Source organism: Schistocerca americana, chromosome 3 (genome assembly GCF_021461395.2).
Source record: "Schistocerca americana isolate TAMUIC-IGC-003095 chromosome 3, iqSchAmer2.1, whole genome shotgun sequence".
In the NCBI taxonomy this organism is placed as follows: domain Eukaryota; kingdom Metazoa; phylum Arthropoda; class Insecta; order Orthoptera; family Acrididae; genus Schistocerca; species Schistocerca americana.
This window is the reverse complement of record NC_060121.1, coordinates 963,047,674-963,072,311: the sequence shown is the minus strand read 5'-3', so window position 1 is coordinate 963,072,311 and position 24,638 is coordinate 963,047,674. Positions and strand designations below refer to the sequence as shown.

The window sequence follows — 24,638 nt, the reverse complement described above, 5'->3', positions numbered from 1 at the left end:
GGAATCACCTATCCCCGCAATGTTAATATATGCCTACTATAGGGAACATTTTCTCACAAACTACTGGAGACAGAGAGGTAAAAATTTTACTGTATGTGCATTCATATGTTACAACAATACTGAAACAACAGTTTATTGTCAAAGTATTTTCTTACAGAGATATTGTACATTTATTTTTAAGTAAATTTTTTCCATCGCTTTTTACTAGACTATCACCCCTAAGTCTTTTGTAAATCAAGTAATTAAAAAATCGTTGTTTCAGTATGTAATAGGGACCTATGTCACTACGTCATAAAAATTTCAGACTTCTAGGTTGACCAGTACCTGAGATAATGTTCCTAGATGAAGTAAAAAGTAAACTTACGGGAAACGGAGAAAGAAGATTAAAACATTCCTGATCCGTAGCTAATACCCCCTTCACAGTCTTCATAATCATCTTCAAGTCTTCTTTTGGCACCCCTCTGCACCTGTCTTGCTTTTTTCACTAATGTCTTGATTATATTATCAGCATGCCTTAGTCTGTGCTGATCTAAAAAGAACATAGCACGTACCGTACGGGAACCAACACACATACCCAACTTTTGAAGGACCTGGCATTTAGTTATATTTCCAAGATTGAAGGTTGCCACAGCATCATACACACCAAAATGTAGTGTATTAATTCCGACAAACACTGTTTTTGGGAGACGATGCCATATCACACTATTCAAGCACTCGTTAGGGTTCTGCGTTTTTCCGTGAAGACATTTCATCAGAAGACTTCTGTCAGCCAGATCTCTGAAAATGGGCTTTATTTCTGCCATGATGGCTGATGGTAGACTGTGGTGGTGAATGTATTTCTCTCCTGTTGTTAGTCCCCTATTGTATTTACACCAGCTGTTTTCACCTTTGGGGCACAAACCATGTTGTGGACGCTCATCCGTGGATGCGGTGTGGAAATATAAAGCCCATATAGCTCTCCTCATTTCTTCAAGATTGCCTGTATTTTGCCTGATTGCAAGGCCATAACAGTTCTGAATGTGGTCTATTATGGAATCAGTCAATCTTCCTCTGCCATCCAAGGTTTTCCCATCATCTAGTTTTTTCCCTTTCATAACTGATTTTAACCTTCTCAGCCTGGCACCCATTCTCTTCTGCACATGTCCTATACATTCAAGTTTGCTTATATTTACACTGTTCCCATATGGTTTGCTTTCCAAAACTTCTTTGAATGCTTTAGAGTCACCATCTCCCAGATATTTGACATAGCGAACATTATACCACTGTGAAGAGCGATGAAAAATTTTCTTCACCCCAGCAACCTCCATGCCACCACTACTACCATAATAATTAGCAATACAGTCATCACTGTGTTCATTTTTCAGCCTGCCTGTGCACCTACAGTATTTAGACATTATTGCAACATCAATAACCTTGCCAGTATCAACACTAGTTGCTGTTACAACACCATTGTTGGAGGTGTGGCCCCTTTTCTGCCACGTGCCATCAAACGCCACTGTGAGGTCACGACTGCCGTCATTTTCTTCCACTGCTTCTTCCACAGCAACCTGCATTGACTTCTGTGCTACATCTTCAACTGCAGATCCTAGTACATAATTGTAAGCTTCAAACTTTGAAGGTGCACTTGGAAGATTTAGAACACCACATAGCATATCACCAGCTGCTTTGCCCTTACCAATTGCTCGCAATCCATAAACTAACCTAATATTTACACTATAAAGTTCAGTTTTCTTGTATCCATTATTTACAGTTACTGAAACCGAACTTGGAAACTTACAGCTGTATTTACAAACACTGCATATTAAATTAAACTGGGCAGCCAGGCCAACATGGGATTCTACTTTCAGAGAAACGTTTCCATGACATTTTTTGCAGCACAAACTGTTTTCAAGAGCTTCACACAATATATTCGTATCAATGAGTTCAAAAACTTCATTCCCTCTATCAAGTAAATTATATTTCTCTTCCAAATCTCTTAGTTTTTTATGAGAAGCACTGTTTTCATTTGGTGTAAGTTCGTTCGGCAAATCAGTAATAAGTGGATTCACATTTTCCAACAGTGATGATGATGAACTGCTTTGCTTTGCTAATGAATCATTATTTCTTTTCTTTTGCCAGTTCACACGCTTTTTAAATACTTTTGCTTTAGCTCTAGGCATTTTCACTGCGAAAAATGAAGCACTAAATACGAAATAACTCAACAACAACTACTTTCTTATATCACACTGTTTACAAAACAGTCCCGCCACAAAGTCAAAGAGTAACTTGAGGAAACCAGAGAGAAACATTTTCGGGCAACTAGTGTATAAATAGTCGCTGGAAACCGGGATATTTGAATTCATGTCACTTTAAAGGTACTGCCAAAAAGTTCATGGTCAGCCACGAGAGACGTGTATAACTAAAGCGCAATACCCGATCTCACAAATATATAAAAATAAAATAGTTATAATTGTAGTAGAGCTATGTATGATACGTCATTTTAAAGAGGAAACATGGCAGAATATAATACGCCAATAAAAAAAAATTCGATTTTTTAACCCAAAATCCGATTCCGTATCCCCTTAAAAGCGCCATTATTTTAATAAATGGCAAACAAATTTAATTATACACTGTATTCCCAATTATTTGTGGGCGGATCATTCACCCTTAAAGAAAAAAAGGGGGGGGGGGGGGGGGGGGGGCCACAAATGCCGCACATACGGGGACCATCAGCAGCGGAAGATTACTCCGCTGAATGGTGTCTGGGTGCACACAGACGTTTGCCACTGATGCTGCTGCTGCTCCTGCTATTACCCATCCACTAGCCACTGTTCAGAACATGCACTTGAAAATATCTCAATTACTCACGCATCTTGTTCCCCACATTACCCTGAATAAATGGGAATATACAGTATTTATGCACATCAACATTTTCCAGGTATAATCTTCAATGCAAAGTACATACAAGGTTGCACACAAATAGGCTGTATCAATGTGTCCTAAGGCCTACTGAAGTTTCTCCCAATTTGCTCTAAAGTTCCTACTGAAAGAGTTTCTCGCTGACTGACAGACCGCACGATGTTGCTGAGTGGCACTTGTTTCCTTTCAGTTTTCTTTGAGACAACAGTTGATTAATTATTAATCTTTTACAATGCACTATAGAGAAAACAGAATCCTCTGCCTCTTGATATAGAATCAATCTTTGAAAATCCAAAGGTGTTTCAAAAAGAATGATCCAATTTTGGACAGTAATTATTACCAAACATGGGACTACCTGCAAGTAAATAAGTGTTCTTTGAGTGGGTGTGGCCTGGAGTTTAGAAAATTGTCCCTAGATCTCAGTCAATGCATCTTCCAAGTTTGCAATCACAAGTAAGATAGTGTCCACTCAACAGAAGGTATTTTGTGCACTATAATTTGGAAAGAGTCAGTCAGTGATTTCAGTCCAGTGAGCTACTAGTTGGCATTGGTCCGCGTGCAGCCCCCCCCCCCCCCCCCCCCGCCCAAAAAAAAAAAAAAAAAAATCATTCATTGTTGGTATCGCCAATTTGAAGAGACTGGATGCCTGTGCAAAGGTAAGAGTCCAGTTTGAGCTCACACTTCTGATGACACGGTGGAAAGAATTCAGCAAACATTTGAGCAGACTCCACAGAAGTCTACTCCCCCGCAAGCAGAGGACTGGCAGGGCCTCATATGATTGTGGTGAGTGTTAAGGCATCATTTGGTCTATCAACCATACAGACTACAATTACTGCAAGCACTTCGGGTTCGTGATAAAAAAATAAATAAATAAAATAAAATAAAAATAAAAAATAAATAAAAAAAGACGGGTTGACTTCATCGATGCTCTGCCAGAGGACATGGAAGACAATAAATTTTTACCATGGCTAATTTTCAGTGATGAAGCAACATTTCATGTTAGCAGTAAGTGAACTGACATAGCGTGCGCATATGGGGATTCCATAATCCTCACAAAATTACTGAATATGAAGGGAGAGGCACCTGAAGTGAAGGTTTCTTGTGCCATTCTCATGAACAAGCGTACATCCTTGCTTTTTTGAGGAAAACACAGTAATTGGAATGAGCTACCTTCAAACGTTACAGAACTGGCTTTTTGCACAACTTCAGGAGGGCTCCGATGACTTAAATTTACAACAGGATGGAGCTCCACCACACAGGCACAACATACATTATTTTTTCAATGACACTCCACCTCAATGCTGGGATAGGGCGCACGGGACGCTGAGACACTGCCTTGCATTCTTGGCCTCCCAAGATCGCCAGGCCACGACCCTATGTGATTTTTTTCTTGGGGGAATACGTGAAAGAAAGCACATTCACCCCCCTTTTACCTCATGACATAGAAGAAGTGGAGAACAGAATAACAGCCACCATAACTTCTCTAAAATCAGATTGTGAAGAGTTTATGACAAATTTAGCTAACTGCTAGATGATGTTCATGCCGGTGGTGGTGAACACACAGAGCATTTGTAATAGCATACCTAAAACTATAATAGTTTTTTTTTAGTATTTTGCAATTTATCCCATGTTAGTAGTATGTTTTATCAATAAATATAGAGTTTTGAAATCAGGTCGTTCTTTTTTAAACACCCTGTGTAATGTAAATGGATGAATAAAAACCTATCTCACCAAGCAGCAGCAGGAGAACACACATACAAAGGTAAAGAAATATGCAAGCTTTCGGAAGCAGTGGCTCTTCCTCTGGCAGAAGAGCAACTCAACCCTTCTGCCAGTGGCTCACTGGCTCTGAAAACTTGCAAATTTCTAAACCTTGATGTCTGTTCTGCCGCCACTACGCAAGTAAATTTTTTGTACACCCAATTATGTTACTTTCCAATGTAAGGTACTTAACATTAAAACACTTAAATTCTAATTATGTACTTAATGTGTCCCCTACCTGCTGGCTTTTGACTTTTTATGTTTCACTGGTGGTGGTGAATGACTGGGAGATCTCGTACGGCTTCTGCTCCTGTGTTTGTCTGAACTGTGATTACTGCGGCTGGAATAAACACAAAACCCTGCAGTTCAAGCAATATAACATTTATTTAGTTCTCTCTCTCTCTCTCTCTCTCTCTCTCTCTCTCTCTCTCTCTCTCTCTCTCTCACACACACACACACACACACACACACACACACACACACACACAGAGAGAGAGAGAGAGAGAGAGAGAGAGAGAGAGAGAGAGAGAGAGAGAGAGAGAGAGAGAGAGAACATCCGCAAGTTATCAGACATAATACTTATTTTTAGGGCCAAAAGAGAGAGAACGACGGCAAACTTAATGGTCAGCCAACAACTCAGACTATTAACATCAAAGCTGCGAGTACGAGGGTAAATCAAATATAAACAGGAACTTAGTTCCCGAAGTTGTTAGGGCTGAGCCTACGCTTCTATTGTGCTAGGGTTAAGTCCTCAGGAGTGGGGAGAACAGGACTTCTACATTCTCAAATAATTCGTCACTAACACTCATTGTGTCTGAGCAAACATTGCACCCCTCCACTGTGCAACACATAATTATGAAATTTATTACCCTTGCAAGAGTTCAAGAGATGGAAATTTTTCAGAGATTAACTGCACAGTTTGGGGACCAAACAATGTCAAAGAGTCGTGTGTGTGTGTGTGTGTGTGTGTGTGTGTGTGTGTGTGTGTGCGCGCGCCTCTGAAACAAATACTTCAAGGAAGGACAACAAATGGAAAATCAGGAACATGATCACAATCCTTAGACCAGCACTACAAATGAAAACATTTGTGCAGTTAGAGACATTCTTTAACATGATCGACAGGTGAGAGTATCAGAAATTGCATTGGCCTAACAGGCCAGATTAATTTAATGGAGCTGGAAACTGATCATCACAAAAAGTGTGATTCAAGAGACCACCTTCCTTCATGACAACACCAGGACGCATACTTCAGCTCTCATGGTCTCAAAACTACAAGAAATACACATTGCCTCATTGTCAGCTAACAGTAGAGGCATCGTTCAAACAGAATTTGTACATCCAGGCAGAATAATAAATTTGCAGTACTGAAACACTTCCTTATTTCAAACCAATTAGTTTCCCTTGACCTCATCAGCTTTTCATATTTTTTTTTTCCCAATACAACAACACTATAGCAAATGCAGTAACCGTGTCGTCCTGTTTCTCAATGTTTGAACAACTTCCAAATTTTCCAGGTTTGTAATGTATCCTCAAAACCGAACACACACCTGAAGCGTGCAACATTCGATTTGATTTAAAAAACCCTTAAGATTTGACTCACTCAAGATCATGCTCATTGTAAAAGAAGGCTTCTCGGAGAAATTAATTGAAAACATATGCCGAGCAACATATTATAACAAACAGAGCCTATTTTCTGTAAATAAAGGTAGAACCAGTAACCCTACATTAATGCCTTAGTCAGAGAACTTATAATAGATGGATACTGTTCATAAGAGGTAAACATCATCTAAATGTATATGATGTTCAATTTTGACTCACCTTGTTTTTTTGGACTTTTTGCTGTGCTTTGAAGGTGGTGGGCTATGGCTTGGAGATCTTGTTCTACTTCGACTCCTGTGTTTTTCAGAGTTGTGATTATTTCGGCTGTAAATAAATGAAATAAAATGGAAAGAGCCACAAAAATGTACAGCTGTACTTGGGTCACAAAAATAACATTATATTTTACACGTGTTTGAAATTGTTGTCAGTGATTCAGCTGACAGATATATAGAAATAAAGTATTTTAATCAAAATATACCTGATAAAGCCACCCCATCGTGGAGAAGTATGTCGAGCTCGTGAAGGTGAGCCAGGGCTATTGCTCCCTGCACCACCTCCAGTACCTGTACTATTTGTACCTCGAGCTTTTAATCGCGCTTCTTGGTACTGTTTCCTAAGCTCCTCCACACGCCTCTCCAACTCTTCAGAATTTGGCTGCAATTAAGTATCTTCAATTATAATCAACAATTTTGTAATTTATCAGATGACTCTTGAAAATACATGGATACAATATTTCTAAAATATTAACACTGTAAAACATTATACGCAATATAAGCACACAAACGAATTTCATAACTTAATTTCTGTGACCAACGTCATCCATTTATAGAATGAGATTTTCACTCTGCAGCGGAGTGTGCGCTGATATGAAACTTCCTGGCAGATTAAAACTGTGTGCCCGACCGAGACTCGAACTCGGGACCTTTGCCTTTCGCGGGCAATCTGCCAGGAAGTTTCATATCAGCGCACACTCCGCTGCAGAGTGAAAATCTCATTCTGGAAACATCCCCCAGGCTGTGGCTAAGCCATGTCTCCGCAATATCCTTTCTTTCAGGAGTGCTAGTTCTGCATGTTTCGCAGGAGAGCTTCTGTAAAGATTGGAAGGTAGGAGACGAGGTACTGGCAGAAGTAAAGCTGTGAGTACCGGACGTGAGTCGTGCTTCGGTAGCTCAGATGGTAGAGCACTTGCCCGCGAAAGGCAAAGGTCCCGAGTTCGAGTCTCGGTCGGGCACACAGTTTTAATCTGCCAGGAAGTGTCATCCATTTATGTTACAATTGCCTGTTCTTATCCCTTAGCCTCCACTGTGAATTATCAAGTTACTATTTTTAACCTGTAGATCTGTTGACATTTTTTGATCCTCCTCTTCTGCTGAGAACACTTAGCTGATCACATGTAGAAATTTCAAAACAGTATTTTGGTCTAAAACTAATAATTCATGTTACTGCATTTCGTTAGCAGTCACTACTCACTGCATTAAATGAACAGGCTTCATGGGCATTAGTCTGAATAAACAATCACACAAGACAATATTTATATCAAGTTGTGTTTCTTTTTACAATGCAAGTGGTATGTCCTCTAGAACAACACCAACCATCAACGATAACTGTTGCCATGAAGGCTCTTGTTTACTACAGCAGTGAACACAAGCACCTACAGAAACTGAGGGTACAGTAAACTGTTAACTTCATCTTCAAGTTTTTAACATTAACTTCCATATGGTATCATGAAAGTCTCAAGCTAAACTTCTGGCTGCCGCATTTTGTGACAACAGGACTATGTCAACATTGTTCTTGTGCACTCTCTACTGTGTGGAACAACAAGACGACGGAGTTGCATCACAAATATGTAAGATACAGTCACTTATAATATGAGGTGCCTCTGCAGGTAAGCAATCTCAGTATTATGATTCTTTCCTGAGATTAACTATATCAAATGAAGAAGGATGAGGCACGAAAGTAGCCATGTCTTATTTAAAAAATAACCCCAGCATTTGTCATAAGTAATACCTGCATCTACAGCCATGCATTGCTAACCACACTGTGCAGTGCACGACAGAGAGTATTTTCTATTGTACCCATAATTAGAACACCTTTTTCTTTTTTAAGTATGGAATGTGGGAATAATAATTGCTTAACTGCTCCTATGTGCACTGTGATAGGTCTAAACTTGACTTTGCGATCCCTACAGGGGCAATACATAGTGTCTGTAGTATATCCCTAAATTCATAACTTAAAGTTGTCTTTAGGAAGTTTTTGTCTACCTTTAAGCATTTGCCAGTTCAGTTTTTCAGTATCACTGTGATGCTCTACCCCCAAGTCAAATAAACCTGCAATCATGCATGCTGCCCTTCTTTCCATATAGTGAATTCAACATCTCAGTGTCCTCATTGTATCGCCTTATAGACAAAAGGGGCACTCCCAATTGTACTGATTACAGCATATAGTCTACAATGTACAGAGATATGGCCAGATTCCACATTTGAATGCACTGGTACTCAGAAAAACTGACAACCTTAGAACACAAAGTTTGCAGAAGCCCATTTATACAGCATTCCAGCTATCACTGACAGTACTTGTGAGTCATATCCACTGTTTTGTATTTTATAGACAGTAGTCACATTGTTTTCGTATGCTTGTTAATAATCTCACTGTTAACATCCAGTCATCACCACTTTCAGTGAAGATATTTTCTTTTTTTGTTTCGATGATTAACTACTTAATTACAGCATGCATAAACTTGTACCTGACCTGCATATGGCTGCACCTTGACATATGATTAAGTTTTGTTCCCACAACTGCTGGAGCAACACTTGTCTTTGTTGAATACTGTAACTGCATGCTGTAGAAACTGAATTATCTGTTCCCTGTGAGCTAGTAATAAATAGGAGCAGCAGACCATTGAAAGCCCCAGACTATGACACTTCAAAGGGACTTGCACACTACAGTGCTGTCACTTTATCCAATGATTTTTAATTAATGTATGAGGTGTGCAAAAAAAAGTAATGAGACAAACAACACTGAGCGATCTGGCAACACTGTGTTGTTCTACTTTTGTAGATTGGTGTGTTCATCCCTTCCAGATGTTCAGTCTGCTTTTCAGCTCTATACAGCCATCATGTGATTTCTGAGTGTGCAATCAGTGAAGTTGTGCTTTTTTGTGTTACAAAAATGGAACAGCAGAATTTAGAGCAATGTTATGCAATCAAGAGTTGTGTTGAACTTGGAACGTACTTGAGTGTGTCCTTTTGAAAAACAAACAAGTCTACAGGAAATATTCCTTATCAAGAGACAAGTTTTTCACTGGCACATATCATTTCTGGAAGGCTGATAACATGTCTAAAGATGGACCACACTGAGGGGGACCTTCAACTTCAGAAACATACAAAGATGCTGAACGCATTATGTTTTCTCTTTTGAGATCCGACTGGCGTTAGGAAGATTTTCAGCATACATTAAACTTTGACCAAAGTTTTGCAAAAAATTTGTGCCATAATACCTCACAACCGAGCAGTACGCTCTAAGTAGCAAGTGCACTTATCTTGAAAGGATTTCCAATGACCTCGAGTGGCAAGGTCATGTAATCACAGGCGATTTTTGGTTATGATACTGGGACAAAGCAATAAAGTGAGGAGTGGTACACTGAAACATCTCCTCGGCAAATAAATAGCCAGGATCAGCTAGTCAAAACAACACAGATTTGGTTTTTTTGGTAGTAGGTGTACCAAGCATAAAGAAGTTGTTCCCCCTGGACAAACTGTCAACCAAGTATTTTACAAAGATATCCTTGAAAGGCTCAGGAAAAGGATGAATCGAGTGAGACCGAACACTGTAGACACGTGGATGCTGCATCATGAAAATTCCCCATGTCACATGGCCACTTCCATCAATTTTTGACCTCTAAAGGCATTCCTGTTGTTCCACAACCCCCTTCCCCCCATTTACCTGATCTGAGTCCTTGTGACTTTTTTCTTTTCCCAAAACTGAAAAATGTCTCAAACAGACGTCTTGGGATTCTGGAGAACATTTGAAAGGATGTGACTGACATTTTAAAGGCCCTCTCAGTTGGAGCCTTTCAGTGCTGCTACCGAGACTGGCAACAACTACTCTGCCAGTGTATAGCTGCTGAAGGAAACTACTTTGAAAGCAACAATATTGTTGTTTGGTAAAAAATTTATCTCATTTTCTCACACACCTTGCATGTTTGTGACTGTGTTCTTGGGGAAAAAAGCTGTTCTCAAACTATGCCCCAGTGAGATATGGAAACTCAACGTAATTAACAGGCAAAAACTAATTCACATGATAAAAGACCTCCCAAGACACCTAAAACATTGTACAATTAAATAGAGGAAGTCTGACTGTCAGATAGGTGGCACAGAATCAAACATGTAGATACAAAATGACCATCTTAGTGACAAAAATCAAATACAAAGAATAAATAAAATTTTTAGGAAGTTGCAAGAACTATACTTCAATCAAAATAACAAAGTGATTGATAGTAGAGCATGGGAGGGGGCGATGTTGGTTAATATTTGTCTGTATACACAATATAACTGTGCCAGCAACAGGCGGGCATTTCCACACTGGAAACACAATGTCCATCAACATATAGTATTGGGTTTACTTAGAAGGTGGAAAAAGTCCTAACACTCCTCTGTGCACTTGCACAACTAGTTTAGGGCAGTCTGTTGAGTAGAATACTCATCATACATAAACCACACAAACCAGAAAAAGCAACACCACTGTTATATTACCGCTCATAAGCACTGCCTGCAACAAACTATGGCAACTGGTACCTGATTAGCAGAACAATATTGAAACAATGAGCATAACAGGAGGTGTGACCACAATTGCTCTCTGATTGCTTGTTAATTGGTAGCTGTCCTGTATGATACCCGCTACCATTCACTTTGTAATTCTGATCTGGGTATAACACCATATATCACCACATAAAACTGCTTAAACGTAACTGAAGCAAAGTTTAATAAAAAGCAGAGGTAAATCGATATCAATTTATACTACAGGTAGTACTACTGGTCATCTATTTTCGTTTTGTTTATACCTTCTTGCGGGCATAGAGGCGTAAAATGCGCATACACACATCTTGAATGTCTTTTTCTTCAACACGGAACAGGCTGTACCAGGCTGGGGATTTTGGAAGTGGAATACCTAGTCGACGGGATGTTAGGTAAATGCAAGCACAAGCAACTGTCTCTGGCTGATACCGTACAAAGACATCAGTCCGCAAAGAATCATTCATGTAATTCCTGCAAAGAAACAATGGTGTGATCCTTTTTAGTATTCTGTAACAGTAACAAATTTAATAATAGATTAATATAACTCTATGAAAATGTGTGACAAGATATTCTTACCATGCCAACTGCATGAGAGTTTGGTGTTTTTCGAAGCACAGAACTTGCAGGTACATTACTATTAACTGAAAGAAGAAAAATATTTCATTATTTATACAATTAATGATGAAATATACCAATAATAATATTGAAAATCTTAAACTTTTACTATCACTTTCTAACCTTGTGAGGATGTTTTACATGAACACAGAAACCAAGCTCTTTTAACACTCTCCTTTCTGCCTTAATGACCTGAGTTTTGAGAGCTATATAATTCTGGTCCAGTATCATTGGCTGGATAGTCCTGTAACATACAAAAGCAACCAAACTCTAAGCAATAAATATTCCGAACTATAGCGTGACAGCAACAGTTAAACAAAAAATTCTTTTCTCCAAAATAACATGAACACTTCTTCTGGTCTGTAGTAGGTTGTAACACACACATTGTGTAGTTGGATGAAATGCTTCAAATGTGCTGTAAACAGAACAGTGATTAATCATTATTAACTGGCATAGGACTTTAATGATGTGTAAATGCCAAATCTTAAATACTTACACATAACCTATAACCTAACAAAATCTTCTCTTTTGCTTGAAACAATAGGCTTTATACCATTAACTTTTTTGTGACAGCGACACAAAGGACAGTAATTAACTTACACAACAGTGTCAGAACTAAAAATTAATAAACAGAACAGTTTCCATCCACAAGGTGCTTTGCACAATTCTGTTTGAAAATCCAGAGCAAGTCCCCTAGCATGTTTCCTTCTGTACACAAACAGTACTTTACTGACAATAGTATTCCTCTGAGCCAACACCTTACCAAGTCTTAAGTTTCGTTATAACTGCTGCACACTTCCACTGAATTTCTTCTTTCTTCATTGTTGAACACTCAGACAACTTTTCTTGAAGCAACTCCAAAAGTACGCCAGTGAAGTACTGCATCACATCCATCAATAAATTAGCGGCTGATGTGGGAAAAGTTGAAAATTCACTCCCATAAATCGGCTTCTGATTGAGAAAGTCAAAACTTCACAGCGATGAATCAGTTTCTGACTGGGAAACAGTCAAAACTTCACAAGTCAATGTTTCTCTTAAATGTCAACAGCTTATGTTTAAGTTTCACAACATACCTAGTTCTACATACCTTTCACAAAAACCATCACACGCACCTTTGTTACCTGGTTTTGCACTATACACAAACTGATTTCCATTTTCCAAAAAGGAACTTTCATGTTCATTCAGAATATTCACTGCACTCTGTGGAATCTATTGGAAACTAGCTGTGGATAAAAGGTTAGCCCTCAATACTTACCAAAATAATTTCCACATGTATGGAATTACTGCTAAAACTACATTTTGCAATTTGAAGTGATTAACACAAACTTACATGTAGACTCAAAGTATTTTTTTTAAATAATTAGCAAAATTCTCAGAAGGAATCTTAACAACAGAGAAATTGTTAACCAGGGCAATACATTTTCATGTAGATCTTTCCTTACACTGGTGTTAAGTAACAAATACATACATTCTGGTGTACACTGTGGCCTTCTTTTGGAGACTTTTAGTGCCCTTTTCATAGCACATAGCAACTAATTTGCAGAATGTGACATTCAAACCCATTATTGTTCTGGGGAAACAATAACCAAGCCAACAGGTTTAAAGAGAAATCCACTGCAAGACAATGTGAGATATAAAGCTAATAGAAATATGTAAACACACAAAAAGTTAACAACTTATAACACTTCTTATAGTTAAATATGTTTTCAAATGTGATAAAAAATGTAGAGAAAATGATGGCAAAAGGAGAAAGAGCAAGTTTGAGGGGAAAGGAGAGGGGGGGGGGGGGGGAGGGGGGAAGAAAACATACAAACACATTTCATTTCTGTGGCTTACATTTGCACATTATGTCTTCCACAAGCATGGTTTGACCTATAATGTATACTTACCAACAGATCAGTTATTTTGTTTCAAAGAGCCACAATTTCCATAAAATGATGAAGGAATCGACTAAAAAATTCATTCTTTTCATTACATCACTCACCGTAATCAGTTTCTGTGACATTTTTGAACAATAATGGCAGCAAAGTGTTTGAACAGTCAATGAGTACACAGTTAAGAGTATTGTAATACCACTTTATTTTAACCGTATAATAACTAAGACGATGATGAATTTGATCTGGCCCACTTGCAATCTCTCTAGTAGTCCACTTATGACACTATGTTGAAATGAAACAAAAGTTAGTGCACAACACGCATTATATGATTACAATGAAAATATGTACTTTGTAATGATACTAAAAGCAAAACAGACTACATCCTTACTGTTTGAACATCTTCCTGTAACATTAGACTGATTCACCTACATTCTTTTCTGGGTACACAATGGTACCTTTTTTTGCTTTTTAAAACTCCCAATGAGATAAGATCATTGAATTGCTGCAGTAACAGCAAAACTATTACATAACTCTAAGTGGGAGAAGATTAAGATTTTAGTGAATCTTTTAACACTGTTTCTCATAATACTTATCCCTCTTCTAATTGAACCAAAGTTATGGTTTTTTCCCCTTAGAATGCTTATCATACAATTATTTCATATATTTCTATATTCACGAACATTTGACAAATTTTGTTACTGGTAATTCAATAGTGTTTTGTTTACCGTTGGCTGCCATGATCAAAAAGAAATGGAGCTCATTAGAGAGGGAGCACAAGCTCATATTTATTAAGTGAATCACCTGTGTACTTTACAAAGAAATCCTGATAACAACTGGCTAAGGCGATTTGTCGAAGTCATGGGAAACCTAGCTCCTGATGGCTGGACAATAATTTCTTGTGGTTCTCCCAACGAAAGTCTAGTGTTTTACCACCTAACCAATACCAGCAATAATTAAAAATTCCTGTATGGAGTCAGTACATACTCAAATAAAACCACATGGTTCCAGAGACTGTACCAAGTGTCAAATAGCTGTGATGTACATATGCAGACTGAACGGACATCGCTTCGGTCTGCATATCTACATCATAAATGTTTAACACTTGGTAAAGCCTCTGGAACCATATTGTTTTATTTGATCAAAGTACCTAGAACTGGATTTCAGGCAGGATCCCCTGTTTTGTTCAATGCTGATGTGCTATTCCAATACAGCTGGAGAGCCTCTGCAATGCTGTTCCTATGGGACTACGAAGCTGGCTGAGGCATAAATGGGAATTAAGATCAAGTCTGGGCTAGTCTGTGCAATCCTGTGCAATCGCGCAAAGCTACTCGGTCAGGTTAGAGTAGTGGTTAGAGTGTATCTGCCTAGCGAGCAGCTGACCCATGTTTGAATCCCGGTCATAGTATAAATTTTCATTCGTCACTTCAGTCTGCATATACAGGGTGTACATAAAGTCTGGGAACACTCAATCATTTATTGCACAAGAACCAAACACAATATACATAATTCCAATCCCAAAGAAAGCAAGTGTTGACAGATGTGAAAATTACCGAACTATCAGTTTAATAAGTCACAGCTGCAAAATACTAACGCGAATTCTTTACAGACAAATGGAAAAACTGGTAGAAGCGGACCTTGGGGAAGATCAGTTTGGATTCCGTAGAAATGTTGGAACACGTGAGGCAATACTAACCTCACGACTTATCTTAGAAGAAAGATTAAGGAAAGGCAAACCTACGTTTCTAGCATTTGTAGACTTAGAGAAAGCTTTTGACAATATTAACTGGAATACTTTCTTTTAAATTCTGAAGGTGGTAGGGGTAAAATACAGGGAGCGAAAGGCTATTTACAATTTGTACAGAAACCAGATGGCAGTTGTAAGCGTATAGGGGCATGAAATGGAAGCAGTGGTTGGGAAAGGAGTGAGACAGGGTTGTACCCTCTCCCCGATGTTATTCAATCTGTATATTGAGCAAGCTGAAAAGGAAACAAAAGAAAAATTCGGAGTAGGCATTAAAATTCATGGAGAAGAAGTAAAAACTTTGAGGTTCGCCGATGACATTGTAATTCTGTCAGGGACAGCAAAAGACTTGGAAGAGCAGTTGAACGGAATGGACAGTGTCTTGAAAGGAGGATATAAGATGAACATCAACAAAAGCAAAATGAGGATAATGGAATGTAGTCAAATTAAATCGGGTGATGCTGAAGGAATTAGATTAGGAAATGAGACACTTAAAGTAGTAAAGGAGTTTTGCTATTTAGGGAGTAAAATAACTGATGATGGTCGAAGAAGAGAGGATATAAAATGTAGACTGGCAATGGCAAGGAAAGCGTTTCTGAAGAAGAGAAATTTGTTAACATCGAGTATAGATTTAAGTGTCAGGAAGTCATTTCTGAAAGTATTTGTATGGAGTGTAGCCATGTATGGAAGTGAAACATGGACGATAACTAGTGTGGACAAGAAGAGAATAGAAGCTTTCGAAATGTGGTGCTACAGAAGAATGCTGAAGATAAGGTGGGTAGATCACGTAACTAATGAGGAGGTATTGAATAGGATTGGGGAGAAGAGAAGTTTGTGGCACAACTTGACTAGAAGAAGGGATTGGTTGGTAGGACACGTTTTGAGGCATCAAGGGATCACAAATTTAGCATTGGAGGGCAGCTTGGAGGGTAAAAATCGTAGAGGGAGACCAAGAGATGAATACACTAAGCAGATTCAGAAGGATGTAGGTTGCAGTAGGTACTGGGAGATGAAGAAGCTTGCACAGGATAGAGTAGCATGGAGAGCTGCATCAAACCAGTCTCAGGACTGAAGACCACAACAACTATATATATAATAGAGGGAAACATTCCACGTGGGAAAAATATGTCTTTAAATATGTCTGCTTGTGTCTGTATATGTGTGGATGGATATGTGTGTGTGTGCGCGAGTGTATACCCGTCCTTTTTTCCCCCTAAGGTAAGTCTTTCCGCTCCCGGGATTGGAATGACTCCTTACCCTCTCCCTTAAAACCCACATCCTTTCGTCTTTTCCCTGTCCTTCCCTCTTTCCTGATGAGGCAACAGTTTGTTGCGAAAGCTTGAATTTTGTGTGTATGTTTGTGTTTGTTTGTGTGTCTGTCGACCTGCCAGCACTTTCATTTGGTAAGTCACATCATCTTTGTTTTTAGATATATATTTCCTACGTGGAATGTTTCCCCTATTATAACCATATATATCATTTTGACGAGAAATCTTAAAAAGTTTTTTTTCATGTATACCGCCACAGTGTAGTTTGGAAATTTGCCGATAGTCAGCGCTAGTCGCAAACATGGCGAGTTCAGGTGCAGAGCGAGCTGTTTCATGAAATGGCCTCCCCGATCACCAGATCCCACTCCGTGTGACTTTTTTCTGTAGGGACACATTGAAGATCTGATGTATGTACCGCCTCTACCATGTGACGTAGCGGAGCTCTGGGAGAGAATACGGAAAGCGACTGCTACAGTCGACAATGTCATCTAGGACGGGTATGGCAAGAATTTGATTACCGTATTGACATAAAAAAAATAATAAATAAAAAAAAACTTTCCGAGTTTCTCTTCAAAATGCAATATGTATGACATTTGTACAATGTTTAGTTCTCGTGCAATAAATAATTTAAATAATTGAAATTGGTCCTGGACTTTATGCACACCCTGTATATACACCAATATCTACTACCCCATTTCTTCTGTTCTGAACACTGGTAATAGTCACTGAAACATGTAAGTAGCATGTCACAACAGTTTATGTGCTGCTCTTTGCGTGATGCACTGAAAGCAAATGTACACTGTTTAATAAAAGAATGTGTACTGATCAATTAGTTCTTGCATTAGTATTGGGATTTTCATTAACATTTCTATAACAACTTAGTGAAACCTCATGCCAACACTCTGACAAAATAATGGGTTTATAGAAATATTTCTTAAGTAACAATGTATCTCAATCACCTTAAAAAGTTATATATATCTATGATTATATGTGTGTAAAGTACTCATGGAAATTATGAGAGTTGAAGGGGACCCAGATACAATTAAATACTCAGTTGGTACCATAGACACCTGTATAGTGATTCTAGTGGATGTGGAACACGGCAGAAGAACAAAAGTATGTAACTTATAAAAAATAGCTGATATGCTGATGTTTCTTGAGGGTGCTACATTCCATGGATTCAAGTTCATCTGAGGTGTTTGGAACATACCATTGTGCAAATGGCCATGCTTTTACAGGAATATCTGACAATTCATTATAGCTGCTGCAATAGACTGTAGACAACATTCACGGTAAGATTCTGAGTGTAAGTAACATGGGTAGTGGAATAGGAAAAGGCAAGGAGATGCTATACTCCAATATTCAAACGCATTTTTCAGTACACAATTTTAGCCAAAAATAGAATAGCATTCTCTGCAATATGGGACAAAAAAATTAAAGTCAAATTTTGTAACACTGTATAATGCAGCACTTTTAAGAGATGTTCAAAAAGGTTAGTTATCAAATATAAACAATGGCAGGATGAAGCAGTATACTGAGTAACACTGTGGCATATTCATGCAACATAATCGTGCATCTTAATGCAGGAAGGTGATTCATCATGAAATTCACACGTTTCACAACTACCAGGGTGACACAGATAAGTGGTCACTCTCTGGTAACTACAGCTGTTAGGTCTCAAGGTACTTTATAGCAACGGTAATGAAATGGATATGCAAACTGATTTGAATACCATAACAAATGGCATTAAGTAACTAAAGGAAATGTCTCGACAGCCTCTGCTAATAAGCTGAATCCCTTTTTGCAATGTTACAAACTCCATAAGCAAATTAGTTTCAAATTCCTTTACTTTTTATGGTCCACTTTATATTACTCACAAAGTACCTGGAAATCATACACATGTGCATATGACTAGTGTGAAGCCACAAACATGACAGGTCCCCTTTTTCCACTTCACATTACTATTTATCAGATACATAACAGAAAGACAGTAACAGGTTCCCCTTATATCCTATACATTACTCTTTATCTGATATATTACACTGAAGCAGGAAACCTGAATGTGACAAACTGCAACACAGAAGTTCCTAAATTGTAAGGCACATTAAATGGAAAGCAAATGGATTATAATTATCATGTTGATTTCACAACTTTCAATACAGCCTTTTTCAGAAGTTCACATATCATATTTCTACAAAAATTCTGTAATGTGAGAAATTTGTCATACCAGTCATCACATTGAAATCGGGTTCACCTGGCTATCAGACGAAAAAATTTCTAGCAATGTAGTAAGCACAAAAAGTCTAAGTACCGATCACCTAGCTTGAGGGCAAGGAATTTTTCACATCTACTTCAGAATAACATGATTTAATTTGCTTTGAAGCATCCCATTGCAGAGAGGCAGTACAGCAACCAGAAAGACATGTTACAGACAATAATTTCCAGTAAAGTCTTCTGTAAAATAGCTGCCTTCTTCAGTAAGTTGAGGAAATGTGAAGTTCAACCCAACAGATACAAATATTCCATGGTTTAGTCTCGTGAGTATGCATGCAATTATCTTACTAATGAGTAATGGAAGCTAAAAAATGGCTCTGAGCACTATGCGACTTAACTTCTGAGGTCATCAGTCACCTAGAACTTAGAACTAATTAAACTTAACTAACCTAAGGACATCACACACATCCATGCCCAAGGCAGGATTCGAACCTCCAACCATAGCAGTCGCTTGGTTCTAGACTGTAGTGCCTAGAACCGCATGGCCACTAGGGCCAGCTAATGGAGGCTACATCAACACAACAGAAATAATGTAGAAATCAAAGTGTTACTGAGATGGGACAATTAAAGAGTCATAAACTTCCCTTAAAGATCAGTCTTCAATGTGTATAGTTTTAAATATCATTTACAAAAGGGTATAAAGCAAATATCGAATCAAACTTACTCTGAAAACCTAAATTTGGAAATTTACACCCCATAAGAGTACAGATGAATCAAATGTGATTGGTTAAATGAGAACTACTCATAGTTTAAATAAATACAAATGTTTCTGTGACAACAGATAGTTACAAGCACTGGAACAAACAGGTGAAAATGTGGAGGAAGTGATAAGGCTGGAATACGACTTTTTGGTTAATACTGTTCTGGATGGCAATACTTCTTACAACATTTATGGGTAGCTGAAATGCTTTAAATATGGACATATGTGTGTATTGCAATGAAAAGTGTTCAGGCCGGTTAGCGTTTTGAAAACATAGGACCAGTGAAGCAACTGAGTGAAAGCCACAACTGTCTATGAACTTCTAAACAGTCACAGAGTTGTGCTTGTTGGGAACCATGTCAACTGACTCTCACACAGGAACATACGGAAATATTGAAATTACATTTAAGATGTTTCAAAGACGGAAGAGGAGACTTCCTCAGTCACATAGTAACCGTTGGTGAGATGTGGCTCCATCACTATAAACCACAGAGCAAGATTTCTTCACCACCTACAGAAAAAAATTACGAAAAGCCAAGTTTCTGTAAGATTGTTGATAATGACAGCATTGTGTTATGTAAATGGCCCATTGCTGAGTACTTACTCTGCTAGGGGCAAACAGAGAAGATTGACAGCTACAGTGAGATATGAAACCCACAATTGGAACAAAGGCTTTCAAAAGTTGTAATTTTGGTTGAAGTAAGTCGTTAAGTACCTATAAACTTTACCACGTATCAAACCATTTTTAGCTACAATACATCCGTGATGAATAGTAGGAGATCATAAAACAATGATTGCGGAAAAGGAGGCTCAAAAGGACAATCTAAAAAGTATATTTTAACAACGATATAATATTTATAAAATCAGTTCATATTTAACTACCTGTCAGCTGCATTATGAAAAACCACTTTTGTTATACGAGTTACAATGAAGTACTTTTTCACCAAGTTTGATTACATCAGAACAGTTGTGCACAGCAACTGTGGTATATTTCAAAAAAAGGAAAAGGAATATCAGCAATCAGCTGCAAATCTGATCTGTATTTTATTGCAGACCATTTCAGCAACTGAGTAGCTACCTTCAGTATGTTAAAATCGAGTCACGTACACTTGTCTCAAACAGAGAAGATTGACAGCTACAGTGAGATATGAAACCCACAATTGGAACAAAGGCTTTCAAAAGTTGTAATTTTGATTTTGCTTCAGCTTGAGAAACAATAAAGTGCATATAAAATTGCGGTTTTAAGCTGCTGAAACAAGACCTTACACTACTGACCTAGCTGTAATCGATTTCCACATTTTTGGTCCGGCGTGGGATCACCTGTGTGAATCCATATGTTTGTCAGATGACGTGGTTGTGGAGGCAGCACATAAGTGGTTGTGCACAGTGCCACAAAGCTGCTTCTAGGCTATAATTAGAGTGTCTTTCAAGGGATGAGCAAAATACATAGTGGTCGGGGGAGATTATGCTGAGAAGTTCTGTTGGTTGCAATTTCTTTTTCCAATAAAAAATTTCTTTTCAAAAAATTGTCTTTACTTTTTGACTTACTCTTTACTTTAATAAATTTCATGCATTTGCATGTGCTCTCCCTTTATGAAACTTCTGATGATTGATACCAGTTGATGACTGTGGAAGAACAGAGAGGAAAAAGGAGAAGGCATTTGGAAGTCAGTCGCAAATGTGCTTTGTATTGCAGATGTAGATTTCAGCTATTGGGTAGCAATCTTCAGTGCGTGAAGACCAACTCGTACAGACTCATCAAGCTTGTGACAACACGTTACTATAAGACTCCAAAAGGTATGTAGACAGATTGAATTACAGTCTGTCTCTGTACCTGTTAGTAGTAACGAGTTATCACAAACTTGACAAGTGTACGTGACTCGATTTTAACATACTGAAGGTAGCTAGGTAGCTACTCAGTTGCTGAAATGGTCTGCAATAAAATACAGATCAGATTTGCAGCTGATTGCTGATATTCCTTTTCCTTTTTTTGAAATATACCACAGTTGCTGTGCACAACTGTTCTGATGTAATCAAACTTGGTGAAAAAGTACTTCATTGTAACTCGTATAACAAAAGTGGTTTTTCATAATGCAGCTGACAGGTAGTTAAATATGAACTGATTTTATAAATATTATATCGTTGTTAAAATATACTTTTTAGATTGTCCTTTTGAGCCTCCTTTTCCGCAATCATTGTTTTATGATCTCCTACTATTCATCACGGATGTATTGTAGCTAAAAATGGTTTGATATGTGGTAAAGTTTATAGGTACTTAACGACTTACTTCAACCAAAATTACAACTTTTGAAAGCCTTTGTTCCAATTGTGGGTTTCATATCTCACTGTAGCTGTCAATCTTCTCTGTTTGCCCCTAGCAGAGTAAGTACTCAGCAATGGGCCATTTACATAACACAATGCTGTCATTATCAACAATCTTACAGAAACTTGGCTTTTCGTAATTTTTTTCTGTAGGTGGTGAAGAAATCTTGCTCTGTGGTTTATAGTGATGGAGCCACATCTCACCAACGGTTACTATGTGACTGAGGAAGTCTCCTCTTCCGTCTTTGAAACATCTTAAATGTAATTTCAATATTTCCGTATGTTCCTGTGTGAGAGTCAGTTGACATGGTTCCCAACAAGCACAACTCTGTGACTGTTTAGAAGTTCATAGACAGTTGTGGCTTTCACTCAGTTGCTTCACTGGTCCTATGTTTTCAAAACGCTAACCGGCCTGAACACTTTTCATTGCAATACACACATATGTCCATATTTAAAGCATTTCAGCTACCCATAAATTTTTCATTCACTAAAACAGCTACCACCATACTGCAGTCGCATCTGTGAATACGTTTCTAAGCTGTAGTTCCTTCCCCATAAATAAATTTAATCACTTCCGTCATGGGGCACTATTAAAAAAAAATGTTCTGAAATCACCATGAATAGAGCAACTCACTGAAGCAACACAGCTATTACAAAAAAACAACAGTGTGATTAAGATAAGGCATGCTATTGTTGAATCAGTCATGTCCACTTATGAGGTAGGAAAAAATTGCCTTTACTTACCGACTTGCTCTCGTATCTTCTGACATGTCTGATTTAGAGAAATCACACAACTGACTAAATTTTATAAAATGTAGTATATACATATCAACCATTCCAGCATTACATTTACAATGTAATGCACGCATGCAGTGCGTGCCGCTCACATGCGCGCACGCAAAACACAGTTTACTATCTCTATCTTAAGGCTAATCTTGGGACCCGCTACAAGAATTTTGTTACAGTTTTGGTTAGAACACTGACTGATTTACAAGGAAGGTTTGTGTAAATAATCTATGCCAGACATGTCATCTGGCCATAGATACTTCATGATACCCACGCAAAACTGGTATGGGTCGATCGATGGCTCAGTCTACAATAGAAGTAGTTAGGCCTGCAAGAGTAGTACGTCAACTGAAAAGTATTTGTTGCATAGGTTAAGAGGAAAATAAATCAAATAAAAGGTTGGCAGTTTCAATGGGAAAGACAATGCATTGATTTCAGAAGGTCAAAATTAGAGAATGTGAAGCTGGACTAATTCAGTGAATAATTAGATTTTCCTACATGGCAAGCAGTGTGAACAGTAGATGCTCCAATCACCTGACACACTTATGTTCTTGGCACTTTCACACAAAATTTAAGTAAGGTATTGAACACAATCAAGCAGTTACATGACACCACACTAAATACTAACCACAATTGGCAACGAAAAATGCAGAAATGTGCAACATTTTGAAGCTCCAATTTAAAAACTAAACTGGCATCAGCTTTGTGAAGAGTATTTTCAAGAGGTTATAAGCAAGATGCAATAACATTTTTCCCCCCTACACCATACAATCTGCCTCCCCATTGCAAATTTGTCTATTTCATATACTCTATTACAGTGTGTTCTCTTCTATACACACATTAAAACTAATTCACTGATTTTTTGATTTCAGGGAAGTTATTTCATGGTACCCAATTAACTATATCTGAAATTTGTTCAAATACAAAAGAAGTGTGAGCTCTCAGAACTCACAACCTTGTGAGAGGTGTATGAAGCTTTACTCATATGAACAATGAGCCTACACCACACGTGTGCCATAATTAAGATTAAATTAAAAACATGTTCAGTGATTTCATGTTTCCTCTCATATTTAAAAAGCTTTTAAAATGAATTCAACTGGCTATGATGTTTAATAACTGCATGTCAAACACTATAGAAGCTGACCAGATACTTCATTCCTAATAGTAATGTTTCCTAGTATCGTCATATTCCTGTTCTAGTAACAATATAAAAATAAGATGTCTGAGCAGTTTGAAGTCTACTTTTCTAAACTTTCTATTAATATCATGGAATACATATTCTCAGTCTTCTGCAGCTCCATCTATGTCCCTCTCCCCCCTTTTTGACAGGACCAGATCCTATTATCCCTCCAACAATGAAAATCTGAATGTGCTATGGAAAATAATCGTGAACAGACAACACACCGAATAACCTGGGAAAGTGGTTGGTGGAATTGTAGGAGCGCTCTACTCATCTGCCACAGTGGTTCATTTTACACTAAAAAATTAGCTGGTTGTAATAAATTCACTAAATTAGAAGTTTTGTTGTTGTAAGGTGGAAGGTTGGTGTAGAGAAGTACTAAAAAACAAGACTTAATACTGTTCTTAAAATTTTTGGCCAACTTTTGGAACTGTAGGATTCCCATTTTGTAAACTGCCAAACAACTTCATCTGAAAACGAAGATCAAACTTTTCTAAAAATTCTGTGTATTTTGTGAATATACTAAATAATATCTGAAGATAATGATGTGCTTTTGCCTGAAGCAGCAACTCAATTATGATGCCACAGAATGAAAGTGTAATGAAAACATCTGAGGCATTGTTAATAATCCACACAGACAGAGTTATATTATACAGTAAACTGGATAATCCACAAAGAAAATTATTAGAAGGTATTAGATGAGCATTAATACAATGTGCAGAGTATGAAGAGTAATTTGGGAAGATCAAACACTGATCTGCAATAGAATGAATAAGAAATACAAGAATATTGAATCAGAAAGCATAAAAGAAGAAAGCAGGGAA

The 24,638-nt window shown here is 37.9% G+C and overlaps 1 protein-coding gene across 2 annotated transcripts in view; it reads right to left on the bottom strand.

Moving 5' to 3' along the window:
- Positions 1–24,638, bottom strand: part of LOC124607445 (cyclin-L1) — a 73,620-nt gene that overhangs the window by 9,048 nt on the left and 39,934 nt on the right. Inside the window, exons 3-8 of one of the 2 annotated variants that reach the window (XM_047139779.1) lie at positions 11,790–11,910; positions 11,628–11,692; positions 11,318–11,522; positions 6,737–6,912; positions 6,478–6,582; positions 4,898–4,999 (exon numbers count right to left, since the gene is read on the bottom strand). In XM_047139779.1, coding sequence (XP_046995735.1) covers positions 4,898–4,999; positions 6,478–6,582; positions 6,737–6,912; positions 11,318–11,522; positions 11,628–11,692; positions 11,790–11,910 — 774 coding nt within the window. The remainder of the gene's footprint in view (positions 1–4,897; positions 5,000–6,477; positions 6,583–6,736; positions 6,913–11,317; positions 11,523–11,627; positions 11,693–11,789; positions 11,911–24,638) is intronic. The other variant, XM_047139780.1, reaches the window with a different exon arrangement.